The 14,264-nt window shown below is 38.9% G+C and overlaps 1 protein-coding gene across 1 annotated transcript in view; it reads left to right on the top strand.

The window, feature by feature from the left end:
• LOC121482516 (constitutive coactivator of PPAR-gamma-like protein 2) overlaps window positions 1-14,264 on the top strand; it is an 85,703-nt gene that overhangs the window by 25,260 nt on the left and 46,179 nt on the right. Inside the window, exon 3 of the mRNA XM_041740410.1 lies at window positions 828-910. Within this exon, the coding sequence (XP_041596344.1) occupies window positions 828-910 (83 nt within the window). The remainder of the gene's footprint in view (window positions 1-827; window positions 911-14,264) is intronic.

Raw genomic sequence — 14,264 nt, 5'->3', positions numbered from 1 at the left:
AAAACGTGAGTGGGGGGAGGGGTAGTAGAGGAGGAGAGAGAGACTCTTAAATTAGACTCCCTGCTGAGTGCAGAGCCCAACCCAGGGCTTGATCCCAGGACCCTGAGATCATGATCTGAGCTGAAACCAAGGGTTGGATGCTTAACCAACTGAGCCACCCGAATATCTTGAGGGTTGACTATGTTTTCAGGTGGCTTTCCAAGTACTGACAGCATGAAGGTTAATATATTGTGTCAGGTGTAACCTCTGCTTAAAATCCCAAAGGATTTGGTTTTGGCTCATCTAAAGGAGTCAGTACAGGTTTTAGAATTAGGCCTATGACAAATCCCTGAAGTTATACCTCCCTGGTTTCAATTTCCTCATGTGTGAAATGGAATAGTACACTTTATTGTGTTATTGACAAAATTAAGTGAGATATAAAATGCCCAGCACTTACTAAGCAGTCTGTAATTGTGGCTGATATTATAAAAGGCAGAATGACTAGGTGATAGATAATAGCATGGGCTTTGGAGTCTGCTTCTTATCCTGGTGGGGGCACTTATTAACCAAGCTACTTTGGGCTAAGTCACCAAACTTGTTTGAACCTTACTTTCCTTATCTGTAAGATGGGAATAATAATACTACTATGGGTGATTATTACAATGATAAAACATAAAATGTAGGTGATACAAAGTAGGTAATCAACACATAGATACTATAGATATTACATTGAGAACCTACACCTGTGTGAATTATTTGATTATTTTCTTTCCCAGAAGTCCTTTCATGGCCTGGAGGCTCTATGAAAACATTTGTACAGTCAAAAAATGATAAAATGTACTTTATAGGTAACCACATTCTCCCAGACGAGGACCTGGCTGCTTTTCACTGGAGCCTCTTGGGACCAGAACATCCCCTTGCATCACTTAAGGTAAAGTGCCCCATTTCCTGCTTATGCATCCATGTCTAGGGGATATTGGGTTTTTTCCATTGGCGTTTTGATAGAATAATTACCTTTCATTAGGCTTAAAATATTTTAAATGCAGAAAATGATAATTATGATCAATACCCTTAATATCTTTTTTTTATTAAGTTTTTATGTTAATTCCAGTATAGTTGACATACAGTATTATATTAGTTTCAGGTATACAATATAGTGATTCAACAATTGCATACATCATCAAGTGCTCATCAAGACAAGTGCACTTCTTAATCATCATCACCTATTTAACCCATCTCCATACCCATCCCTGCCTCTAGTAACCATCTGTTCTCTACAGTTAAGAGTCTGTTTCTTGGTTTGTCTCTTTTTTTCCCTTTGTTTGTTTGTTTTCTTTCTTAAATTCCACATATGAGTGGAATCATATATTTCCTGTCTGAATTATTTCACTTAGCATTACATTCTCTAGATCCATCCATGTCATTGCAAATGGCAAGATTTCATCCCTTTTTATTGGAATAACATTCCATTGTATATATATACTACTTCTTTATCCTTTCATCTATCAGTGGACACTTGGGCTGCTTCCATGTCTTGGCTATTGAAAATAATGCTGCCTTAAACATAGGGGTGTATGTATCCCTTTGATTTGTGTTTTTGTATTCTTTATGTAAATACCCAGCAGTGCCATTATTGGATTGTAAGGCACTTCTATTTAACTTTCTGAGGAACATCCATACTGTTTTCCACAGTGGCTTCAAAGCGGCATTCCCACCCACAGTACATAAGGGTTCCTTTTTCTCCATATCCTTACCAACACTTGTTTCTTGTGTCTTTGACTTTAGCCATTCTGACAGGTGTGAGGTGATACCTCATTAGTTTTGATTTGCAATTCCCTGATGATGAGCCATGTTGAGCACCTTTCCATGCATCTATTGGCTGTGTGTATGTCTTTTACTGAGAAATGTCTGTTCATCTTCTGCCCATTTTTAAATGGATTATTGTTTTTTATGGGTGTTGCATTGTATCAGTTCTTCGTATATTTTGGATACAAACCCTTTATTTTACATGCCATTTGCAAATATCTTCTTCCATTCAGTAGGTTGCCTTTTCGATTTGTTGATTGTTTTCCTTTGCTACACAGAAACTTTTTATTTTGTTTTCTTTTAAGGTTTTATTTATTTATTCATGAGAGACACAGAGAGAGAGAGAGGCAGAGACACAGGCAGAGAGAGAAGCAGGCTCCATGCAGGGAGCCGGATGTGGGACTCATTCCTGGGACTCCAGGATCATGCCCAGGGCCAAAGGCAGGCACTCAACTGCTGAGCCACTCAGGCATCCCAGAAATTTTTTATCTTATAGTTTCAGTAGTTTTTTTACTTTTGTTTCTCTTGCCTCAGGAGTCATGTCTAGAAAAATATTGTTACAGCCATTGTTGAGGAGTACTGCCTGTGCCCTCTTCAAGGATTTTTATGGTTTCAGGTCTCACATTTAAGTCTTTAATCTATTTTGAGTTTATTTTTGTGTATGGTGTAAAAAAGTGGGCCAGTTTCATTCTTTTTCATGCAGCTGTCCAGTTTTCCCAGCACCATTTGTCAAAAAGACTTTTTCCTGTTGTATATTCATTCCTTCTTTGTCAAAGTTTAATTGAACATACAATTGTATGTTTATTTCTGGGTTTTCTGGTCTAGTCTATTGATCTATTTGTCTATTTTTATACTAGTTTACCATACCATTTTAATTACTACTGCTTTGTAATATAAATTGATATCTGGAATTCTGATACCTCCAGTTTTGTTTTACTTTTTCAAGATAGCTTTGGCTATTGGAGGTCTTTCATGGTTCCATACAAATACTAGCATTCATTGTTCTAGTTCTGTGACAAATGCTTTCGGTATTTTGATAGGGATTGCATTAAATGTATAGATTGCTTTGGGTAGTATAGAAAAAGTGTAGTGTAGAAGAATTTTAACAATTTAACAAGAACAATTTGTTCTTCCAACCCATGAGCATGAAATATCTTTGCATCAGCTTGAATTTCTTTCATCAGTATTTTATAGTCTTCAGAGAACTTATTCCTAGATATTTTTTTGTTTCTGGCACAATTATAAGTGAGATTGTTTTCTTAATTTCACTTTCTGCTGTTTCATTATTGGTGTATAGGAACATAACAGATCTCTGAACATTGATTTTGTATCCTGAGAGTTTACTAAATTCATTAATGAGTTCCAGTAGGTTTCTGGTGGAGTCTTTAGGGTTTTCTATATAGAATATCATGTCATCTGCAATAGTGAGAGTTTTGCTTCTTCCTTACCAATTTGGATACCTTTTATTTCTTTATGTTGTTTAATGGCTGTGGGTAGGGCTTCCAGTACTATGTTGAATAAAAGTGAGAGTTGACATCCTTATCTTGTTCCTGACCTTACAGGAAAAGCTCAGTTTTTCTCCATTGAGTATGATGTTCACTGTGGCTTTTTCATATAAGGCCTTTATTATGTTGAGGGTATGTTCCCTCTAGACCTACTTTGCAAAAGGTTTTTATCATGAATGATGTTGTACTTTGTCAAATGCTTTTTCTGCATCTATTAAAATGATCATATGGTTTTGATCCTTTCTCTTAATTGATGTGATGTATCACATTGATTGTTTTTGCAAATATTGAACCACTCTTGCATCCCAGGAATAAATCCCACTTGATCCTGGTGAATGATTTCTTTAATACATTGTTGTATTCGATTTGCTAATATTTTGTTGAGGATTTTTGCATCTATATTCATGAGAGATATTGGCCTGTAATTCTCTCTTTGTGATGTCTTTTTCTGGTTTTGGTATCCAGATGATACTAGCCTGATGGAATGAATTTGGAAGATGTCCTTCCTCTTTTATTTTTTGAAATAGTTTGAGAACAATAGGTATTAACTCTTCTTAAATCTTTGGTATAACTCGAACGTGAAGCCATTTGGTCCTAGACTTTTTTTGGGTGGGGGAGTTTTTTGATTAGTGATTGAATTTCATTGCTGTTAATTGATTGTTTAAATTTTCTACTTTTTGGTAGGTTATATTTTTCGAGGAATTTATTTCTTTCTGGGTTGTCCAATTTGTTGGCATATATGTTTTCATAATATTCTGTTAACAGTTGTTTGAAGTTCTGTGGGGTTGGTTGTAATTTCTCCTCTCTCATTACTGATTTTGTTTTTTTTTTTTTTTTTGTGGTCCTCTCTCTTTTGTTTAATGTGTCTTGCTAGAGTTTTTTCAATTTTGTTGACCTTTACAAAGAACCAGCTTCTGGTTTCATTTATCTATTCTATTGTTTTTTTAAATTTCTATGTCATTTGTTTCTTCTGTAGTCTTTCTTATTTCCTTCTTTCTGCTGGGTTGAGTTTTCTTTGTTCTTTTTCTAGCTCCTTTAGGTATGTAGTTAGGTTGTTTATTTGAGACTTGCTTTCAGAGGTAGGCCTGAATTGTTAGAAACTTCTCTCTTAGAACCAGTTTTGCTGCATCCCAAAAATTTTGGGTCACTGTGTTTTCATTTTCAGTGGTTTCCTTGTAATATTTTATTTCTTCTTTGACTTTTTGGTTGACCCATTCATTGTTTGGTAGCATATTATTTAACCTCCATGTATTTGTACTCTTTCCAGATCTTTTCTTGTGGTTGATTTCTAGTCTCATAGTGTTACAGTCAGAAAATATACATGATATGATTTTGATTTTTTTGAATTTTTTTGAGACTTGTATTGTGGCCTGCCGTACGATCTGGAGACTGTTTCATATGCACTTACAAAGAATGTATATACTGGTGTTTTAGGATTGAATGTTCTGATGTCTTGTTAAATCCCATCTGTTCCAGGGTGTAATTCAAAGCCATTGTTTCCACATTGATTTTATGTTTGGATGATCTGTTCATCAATATCTGTGGGTTGTTAATGTCCCCTATTATTATTGTAATCCTATCAATCTTTTCCTTTATATTTGTTATTAACTCCTTTATGTTTTTGGTGTTCCCATGTTGATTGTATATATATTTACAATTACTATATCCTCTTACTGGATTAGCCTTTTTATTATTATATAGTGTCTCTCTTTGCCTCTTTTTGCAGCATTTTTTTTTTTTTGTAAATCTGTCTTGTCTGATATAAGTACTGCCACCCTGGCTTTCTTTTAACAATCATTTGCAAGATTGATGTTTTTCCATCCCCTCACTTTAAATCTGTGGGTATGTAAGGTCTGAAAATGTACACAGCATATAGATGGGTCTTGTTATTTTTTTAATCCATTCTGGCACTCTATGTCTTTTGATTGGAGCATATAGTCCATTTACATTCAATGTAATTATTGATAGATAGGTATTTTTTTCCATTTTGTTACCTGTTGTTGTTTCTGTAGATTTTCTCTGGTCCTTTCTTCTCTTTCTCTTTGACATGGTTTGTTGGCTTTTTTAGTTATATACTTTGATTCCTTTCCATTGTTTGCATATCTATTACTGGTTTTTGATTTGTGGTTATCATCAGATTTGTATATAATCTCTACATATAGCAGTCTGTACTAAATTGATGGTTGCTTAATTTTCTTTATTTTTATTTTTATTTTTTATAGATTTTATTTATTCATGAGACACACAGAGAGAGAGGCAGAGACACAGGCAGAGAGAGGAGAAGCAGGCTCCCTGCAAGGAGCCCGATGCGGGACTCGATCCCAGGACTCCAGGATCACACCCTGAGCCAAAGGCTCAACCACTGAGCCACCCAGGCGTCCCGGTTGCTTAATTTTAAACCCATTACTTCTCTCCCCTCTCACGTTTTAGGTATATGATGTCATATTTTGCATCCTTTTATTTTATGAATCTCTTGAATGATTTTTACAGAAATATTTATTTTTATTGCTTTTGTGTTTTTTACTTTTCATACCTTCACTTTTGGTCTCATTTACACTCAAAGAACCCCCTTTAATATTTCTTGTGGGGCTGGTATAGTGGTCATGAACTCCTTTAGTTTTTGTTTATCTGATAAACTGTTTATGTATCCTATTCTGAATTATAGCTTTGCTGGGTAGAGTATTCTTGGCTACAAGTTTTTCCCATTTAGCACATTGAATGCCACTTTATCATGCTACTTCCTTCTGGCCTGTGCTATTTCTGCTTGAAAAATCTGCTGCTCACTTATGGGGTTGTTTCCCTTGCTTTTAAAATTTTTGCTTGATCACTACTTTTTGGCATTTTAATTACTATGTTTCTTAGTGTGGACCTCTTTGGGTTGATTTTTTTTGGAATCTTTGTGCCTCTTGGATCTGCATATGTGTTTGTTTCTCCAGAATAAGTAAGTTTGCAGGTATTATTTCTTTAAAGAAATTTCCTGCCTCATTATTTCTCTTTTCTTCTGAGATCTCTATAATGCTAATATATTTCAATTGTTGTAGTCTCTGAGTTCCCTAAGACTATTCTCAATTTGCATAATTTTCTTTACTTTCTTTGCTTAGTTTGGTTACTTTCCATTACTGTGTTATCTAGGTCATTAATTCATTCCTTTGTTTCATCTAGCCCGGCATTTAAAGCATTAAGTGTATTTTCAATTTTATTTATTGTGTTCTTGATCTCTTTTTTTAATAAATTTATTTTTTATTGGTGTTTAATTTACCAACATACAGAACAACATCCAGTGCTCATCCCGTCAAGTGCCCCCCTCAGTGCCCATCACCCATTCACCCCCACCCTCCGCCCTCCTCCACTTCCACCACCCCTAGTTCGTTTCCCAGAGTTAGGAGTCTTTATGTTCTGTCTCCCTTCCTGATATTTCCCACACATTTCTTCTCCCTTCCCTTATATTCCCTTTCACTATTATTTATATTCCCCAAATGAATGAGAACATACTGTTAGTCCTTCTCCGATTGACTTACTTCACTCAGCATAATACCCTCCAGTTCCATCCACGTTGAAGCAAATGGTGGGTATTTGTCGTTTCTAATGGCTGAGTAATATTCCATCGTATACATAAACCACATCTTCTTTATCCATTCATCTTTCGATGAACACCGAGGCTCCTTCCACAGTTTGGCTATTGTGGACATTGCTGCTAGAAACATCGGGGTGCAGGTGTCCCGGGGTTTCATTGCATTCTGAATCTTTGGGGTAAATCCCCAACAGTGCAATTGCTGGGTCGTAGGGCAGGTCTATTTTTAACTCTTTGAGGAACCTCCACACAGTTTTCCAGAGTGGCTGCACCAGTTCACATTCCCACCAACAGTGTAAGAGGGTTCCCTTTTTTCCGCATCCTCTCCAACATTTGTGGTTTCCTGCCTTGTTAATTTTCCCCATTCTCACTGGTGTGAGGTGGTATCTCATTGTGGTTTTGATTTGTATTTCCCTGATGGCAAGTGATGCAGAGCATTTTCTCATGTGCGTGTTGGCCATGTTTATGTCTTCCTCTGTGAGATTTCGATTCATGTCTTTTGCCCATTTCATGATTGGATTGTTTGTTTCTTTGCTGTTGAGCTTAATAAGTTCTTTATAGATTTTGGAAACTAGCCCTTTATCTGATACATCATTTACAAATATCTTCTCCCATTCTGTAGGTTGTCTTTTAGTTTTGTTGACTGTATCCTTTGCTGTGCAAAAGCTTCTTATCTTTATGAAGTCCCAATGGTTCATTTTTCCTTTTGTTTCTTTTGCCTTCGTGGATGTATCTTGCAAGAAGTTACTGTGGCCGAGTTCAAAAAGGGTGTTGACTGTGTTCTCTAGGATTTTGATGGAATCTTATCTCACATTTAGATCTTTCATCCATTTTGAGTTTATCTTTGTGTATGGTGAAAGAGAGTGGTCTAGTTTCATTCTTTTACATGGGGATGTCCAATTTTCCCAGCACCACTTATTGAAGAGACTGTCTTTCTTCCAATGGATAGTCTTTCCTCCTTTATCAAATATTAGTTGACCATAAAGTTCAGGGTCCACTTCTGGGTTCTCTATTCTGTTCCATTGATCTATGTGTCTGTTTTTGTGCCAGTACCACACTGTCTTGATGACCACAGCTTTGTAGTACAACCTGAAATCTGGCATTGTGATGCCCCCAGATATGGTTTTCTTTTTCAGTATTCCCCTGGCTATTCGGGGTCTTTTCTGATTCCACACAAATCTTAAAATAATTTGTTCCAACTCTCTGAAGAAAGTCCATGGTATTTTGATGGGGATTGCATTAAACATGTAAATTGCCCTGGGTAACGTTGACATTTACACAATATTAATTCTGCCAATCCATGAGCATGGAATATTTCTCCATCTCTTTGTGTCTTCCTCAATTTCTTTCAGAAGTGTTCTATAGTTTTTAGGGTATAGATCCTTTACCTCTTTGGTTAGGTTTTTCCTAGGTATCTTATGCTTTTGGGTGCAATTGTAAATGGGAATGACTCCTTAATTTCTCTTTCTTCAATCTCATTTTTAGTGTATAGAAATGCCACTGACTTCTGGGCATTGATTTTTGTATCCTGCCACGCTGCCAAATTGCTGTATGACTTCTAGCAATGTTGGAGTGGAATCTTTTGGGTTTTCTACGTAGAGTATCATGTCATCGGCGAAGAGGGAGAGTTTGACTTCTTCTTTGCCAATTCGAATGCCTTTAATGTCTTTTTGTTGTCTGATTGCTGAGGCTAGAACTTCCAGTACTATGTTGAATAGCAGTGGTGAGAGTGGACATCCTTGTGTTGTTCCTGATCTTAGGGGAAAGGCTCCCAGTGCTTCCCCATTGAGAATGATATTTGCTGTGGGCTTTTCCTAGATGGCTTTTAAGATGTCGAGGAAAGTTCCCTCTATCCCTACACTCTGAAGAGTTTTGATCAGCAATGGATGCTGTCTTTTGTCAAATGCTTTCTCTGCATCTAGTGAGAGGATCATATGGTTCTTGGTTTTTCCCTTGCTGATATGAGGAATCACATTGATTGTTTTATGAGTGTTGAACCAGACTTGTGTCCCAGGGATAAATCCTACTTGGTCATGGTCAATAATTTTCTTAATATATTGTTGGATCCTATTGGCTAGTATCTTGTCGAGAATTTTTGCATCCATGTTCATCAGGGATTTTGGTCTGTAATTCTCCTTTTTGGTGGGGATCTTTGTCTGGTTTTGGAATTAAGGTGATGCTGGCCTCATAGAACGAATTTGGAAGTACTCCATCTCTTTCTATCTTTCCAAACAGCTTTAGTAGAATAGGTATGGTTTCTTCTTTAAACGTTTGATAGAATTCCCCTGGGAAGCCATCTGGCCCTGGACTTTTGTGTCTTGGGAGGTTTTTGATGACTGCTTCAATTTCCTCCCTGGTTATTGGCCTGTTCAGGTTTTCTATTTCTTCCTGTTCCAGTTTTGGTAGTTTGTTGCTTTCCAGGAATGTGTCCATTTCTCCTAGATTGCCGAATTTATTGGCGTAGAGCTGTTCATAATATGTTTTGAAAATCGTTTGTATTTCTTTGGTGTTGGTATTGATCTCTCCTTTCTCATTCACGATTTTATTCATTTGAGTCTTCTCTCTCTTCTTTTTAATAAGGCTGGCTAATGATTTATCTATCTTATTAATTCTTTCAAAGAACCAACTCCTGGTTTTGTTGATCTGTTCCACATTTCTTCTGGTCTCGATTTCATTGAGTTCTGCTTGAATCTTTTTTTTTTTTTTTTAATTTTTATTTATTTATGATAGTCACAGAGAGAGAGAGAGAGAGGCAGAGACACAGGCAGAGGGAGAAGCAGGCTCCATGCACCGGGAGCCCGACGTGGGATTAGATCCCGCGTCTCCAGGATCGCGCCCTGGGCCAAAGGCAAGCGCCAAACCACTGCGCCACCCAGGGATCCCCAAGTTCTGCTTGAATCTTAATTAACTCTCTTCTTCTGCTGGGTGTAGGATCTATTTGCCATTTTTTCTCTAGCTCCTTTAGGTGTAAGGTTAGCTTTTGTATTTGAGTTCTTTCCAGGTTTTGGATGGATGCTTGTATTGCGATGTATTTCCCCCTGAGGACTGCTTTTGCTGCATCCCAAAGATTTTGAACGGTTGTATCTTCATTCTCATTTGTTTCCATGAATCTTTTTAATTCTTCCTTAATTCTTTAATTTCCTAGTTTGCCCTTTCATCTTTTAGCAGGATGGTCCTTAACCTCACCGTGCTTGAAATCCTTCCAAACTTCGTGTTGTGATTTAGTTCTAATTTCAAGGCATTATGGTCTGAGAATATGCTGGGGACGATCCCAATCTTTTGGTATCAGTTCAGACCCGATTTGTGACCCAGTATGTGGTCTATTCTGGAGCACGTTCCATGTACACTTGAGAAGAATGTGTATTCAGTTGAGTTTGGATGTAAAGTTCTGTAGATATCTGTGAAATCCATCTGGTCCAGTGTATCATATATCGCTCTCGTTTCTTTGGAGATGTTGTGTTAGAAGACCTATCGAGGGTCGAAAGAGCTAGATCGAAGTCACCAAGTACAAGTGTATTATTATCTAAGTATTTATTCACTTTTGTTATTAATTGATTGATATATTTGGCAGCTCCCACATTCGGGGCATATATATTGAGGATTGTTAAGTCCTCTTTTTTTTTTTTTTTGTTAAGTCCTTTTGTTGGATAGATCCTTTAAGTATGCTATAGTGTTCCTCTTCATCTCTCACTACAGTCTTCGGGGTAAATTTTAGTTTATCTGATATAAGGATGGCTACCCCTGCTTTCTTTTGAGGACCATTTGAATGGTAAATGGTTCTCCAACCTTTTATTTTCAGGTTGTAGGTGTCCTTCTGTCTAAAATGAGTCTCTTGTAGACAGCAAATAGATGGGTCCTGCTTTTTTATCCAGTCTGAAACCCTGAGCCTTTTGATGGGGTCATTAAGCCCATTTACGTTTAGAGTTACTATTGATAGATATGAGTTTAGTGTCATCATGATATCTATTCAGTCCTTGTTTTTGTGGATTCTTCCACTGAACTTCTTTAAAGGGGCATTTTAAGAGTCCCCCTTATAATGTCTTGCAGAGCTGGTTTGGAGGTCACATATTCTTTCAGTTCCTGCCTGTCTTGGAAGCTCTTTATCTCTCCTTCCATTTTGAATGAGAGCTTTGCTGGATAAAGTATTCTTGGTTGCATGTTCTTCTCATTTAGCACCCTGAATATATCCTGCCAGCCCTTTCTGGCCTGCCAGGTCTCTGTGGAGAGGTCTGCTGTTACCCTAATACTCCTCCCCATAAAAGTCAGGGATTTCTTGTCTCTTGCTGCTTTAAGGATCTTCTCTTTATCTCTGGAATTTGCAAGCTTCACTATTAAATGTCGAGGTGTTGAACGGTTTTTATTGATTTTAGTGGGGGATCTCTCTATTTCCTGGATCTGAATGCCTGTTTCCCTTCTCAGATTAGGAAAGTTTTCAGCTAGGATTTGTTCAAATACATATTCTGGCCCTCTGTCCCTTTCGGCGCCTTCGGGAACCCCAATTAAACGTAGGTTTTTCTTCCTCAGGCTGTTGTTTCTTTCCCTTTATCTGTCTTCATGGTCTTTTAATTGTTTGTCTCTTTTTTCCTCAGTTTCCCTCTTTGCATTAACTTGTCTTCTATGTCACTCACTCGTTCTTCCACCTGGTTATCCCTCGTCATTAGGACTTCTAGTTTGGATTGCATCTCATTCAATTGATTTTTAATTTTTGCCTGATTGGATCTAAATTCTGCAGTCATGAAGTCTCTTGAGTCCTTTATGCTTTTTTCTAGAGCCACCAGTAGCTGTATAATAGTGCTTCTGAATTGGCTTTCTGACATTGAATTGTAATCCACATTTTGTAACTCTGTGGGAGAGAGGATTGTTTTTGATTCTTACTTTTGAGGTGAGGTTTTCCTTCTAGTCATTTTGCTCAGTGCAGAGTGGCCAAAAACAGGTTGTAATGGGAAAAGGAGAAAAAGAGAGGAGAGAAAGAAGGAAAGAAAAGAGAAAAAGAAAAAAGAAAAAAGGAAGAAAAAAATGAAAAAGAGAAGAAAAAGAAAGAAAGGAAAAAAAAGAGGTGGGGGAAGCAAACAGAAATCAAAAAGCAAAAAAAAAAAAAAAAACACGGGGGAGTATATTCTGTTTCTGTATACTTTAAGTCCCTTGACTTCCCCTGGAACTTGTCCTTCTAGCTGGTCCTCTGGGGGAGGGGCCTGTTGTGCTGATTTTCATGTGCTAGTACTTGGGGGAGCTGCTCTGCCTCTTGCCTGGTGCAGGGATCAGTGGGGGTTGTTTACCCCGTGAGGCCCCAGGAGGAACAACCACAGTGGCGGGGCCAGCTCTGGAGCCCTGGATTCAGCTCCCACAGTAACTAAGGAGCTCTCAGCCTGCAGGGCCTGGAGGCTCAGGGGGCGGGGCCATTGATCTGCTCTGCTCAGGGGCAGGAGCGTCCTTGCTGTCCTTGGCCCTCCTGGCCTCTGCCTGTCCCAGGGGGAGGTCGAATCCTGGGCTGTTTCCCCGGCGCCCTGTGCTCCCTGGCCTGCGCTGTTGGATTCGCGCTCCCAGCCCGAGCCCCTCCGAGCTGCTCCCAGAGCCGCGCAGCCCCCCCCCCCCCCCCCGCATGGAGCCTCTTCCTCTGCCCGAGCCCCTCCGAGCTGCTCCCGGGTCAGTGCGTGCCTGCTACAGCCCTTAGGGAGCTTGGCGCACTCCCCTGGGGCACAGGTGTCTGTTAGTGTCCCAGGGAGCCCAAGGGCATCCCCGCCCTCCTGGGGTCCTGCTCCAAATCCCTGGAGGCCTTTCCGCCTGGGAAGATTGGTGCAGCTCCTGTTTCTCCGGGACGGGGCTCTCCTGTCCTGGGGACACTCGCCCCGGCCTTAGCCCGGCTCCTCGCGGGCCCCTCCCCCTTGGATGCCTTTGTTTCTTTATTTCTTTTTTACCCCGTCTTCCTACCTTGATAGAAGGGCGAACTCTTCTCACTGTAGCATTCCAGCTGTTCTCTCTTTAAATCTCAGGCCGAATTCGTAGATTTTCAGGATGGTTTGAAGGTTATCTAGGTAATTTGTTGGGGACAGGTGATTTGGGGACCCTACTCCTCCGCCATCTTGCCCTCCTGCTGTTCTTGATCTCTGATTAGTTCTTCTTTATCTCTATGTTAAGGGTCTCACTGATGTCCTCCACCCTTTTCTCAAGTCCAATGAATATCTTTATGATTGATACTTTAAATTCTCTATGAGGCCTATTACTTACATCAGTTTCACTTAGATCCCTTGCTGTGGTTTGGCTCTGTTCTTTCATTTGGGTAATATTACTCTCTCTTCTCATTTTGTCTGACTTTTCATGTGTTTCTTTCTGTTAGGAATGTCAGCTACTTCTCTTGCTGTTAATGATAATAGCCTTATGAAGATGAGTTCCCTGCGTGCCCTGTAGCATAGTGTCCCCTGTTCCCCAGGACGTGGCACTTCAAGGAATGTCTCCTACATGTGTTTCATGTGCTCTTCTATTGAGTCTTGGCCCCTTTTTTCTTCAGTCTGGTTGTTTGCAAAGGCTCTCTTTGCCTGTAGTGGGCAGTATTTGATCCCCAATGGTGCAGGGGGGCATGTTTTAACACTGTGTGTGGTGCTCTGCTTGAGAAATGAGACTTGCCCCTGTTGCTCAGGAACTGAGGTCCCACCATCTTTATCCATTCATCTATTATGGGCACTTGGGCTTTTTCCATAATTTGTTTATTGTAAATAGTGCTGCTAAAAACATAAGAGTGCATGTATCCGTTAGAATTAATGTTTTCACTCTTTTTTTTAACTTGGTAGCTTTTGCATCATAGGGAAGTTTTATTTTTAACTTTTTGAGGAATATCCATACTGTTTTCCACAGTGGCTGTACCAGTTTGCATTCCTACCAACAGTGTAAGAGAATTCATTTTTCTACACATCCTTGCCAACACCTGTTATTTATTTGTGTGTTTTTTATTTTAACCCTTCAGACAGTTGTGAGGTGATACCTCATTGTTAGTTTAGGTGTGCATTTCCCGGATGATGAGTGATGTTGAGTGTCTTTTCATGTGTCAGTTGCTATCTGTATGTCTTCTTTGGTGTAAGAGAGTGGAGCAGTTTCGTTCTCTCTCTTTTTTTTTTTTTTTTTTAGTTTCATTCTTTTTCATGTAGCTGTCCAGTTTTCCCAACACCATTTGTTGAAGAGAATACCCTTACTATCTTAAGGATTCATACAAACCTCAGAAATGAAATACTAATACACCAGTACATGAAATACTGAGGAAAAGACTGAAGCAGAGAGTTCACAAAAGAAGAAATGCAGTGGCCAATAGTATGAGTAGATAGATGTTAAATCTCACTAGTGATCAGACATGCAAATTATTTTTTTAACCTAACAGTTTGGCAAGTATTGAAAAATTAGTCTGCCCACTCCTG

This window comes from Vulpes lagopus, chromosome X (assembly GCF_018345385.1).
Source record: "Vulpes lagopus strain Blue_001 chromosome X, ASM1834538v1, whole genome shotgun sequence".
Classification (NCBI taxonomy): domain Eukaryota; kingdom Metazoa; phylum Chordata; class Mammalia; order Carnivora; family Canidae; genus Vulpes; species Vulpes lagopus.
Note: the sequence above shows the minus strand (reverse complement) of the source record. Positions and strands in the feature narration are given on the sequence as shown.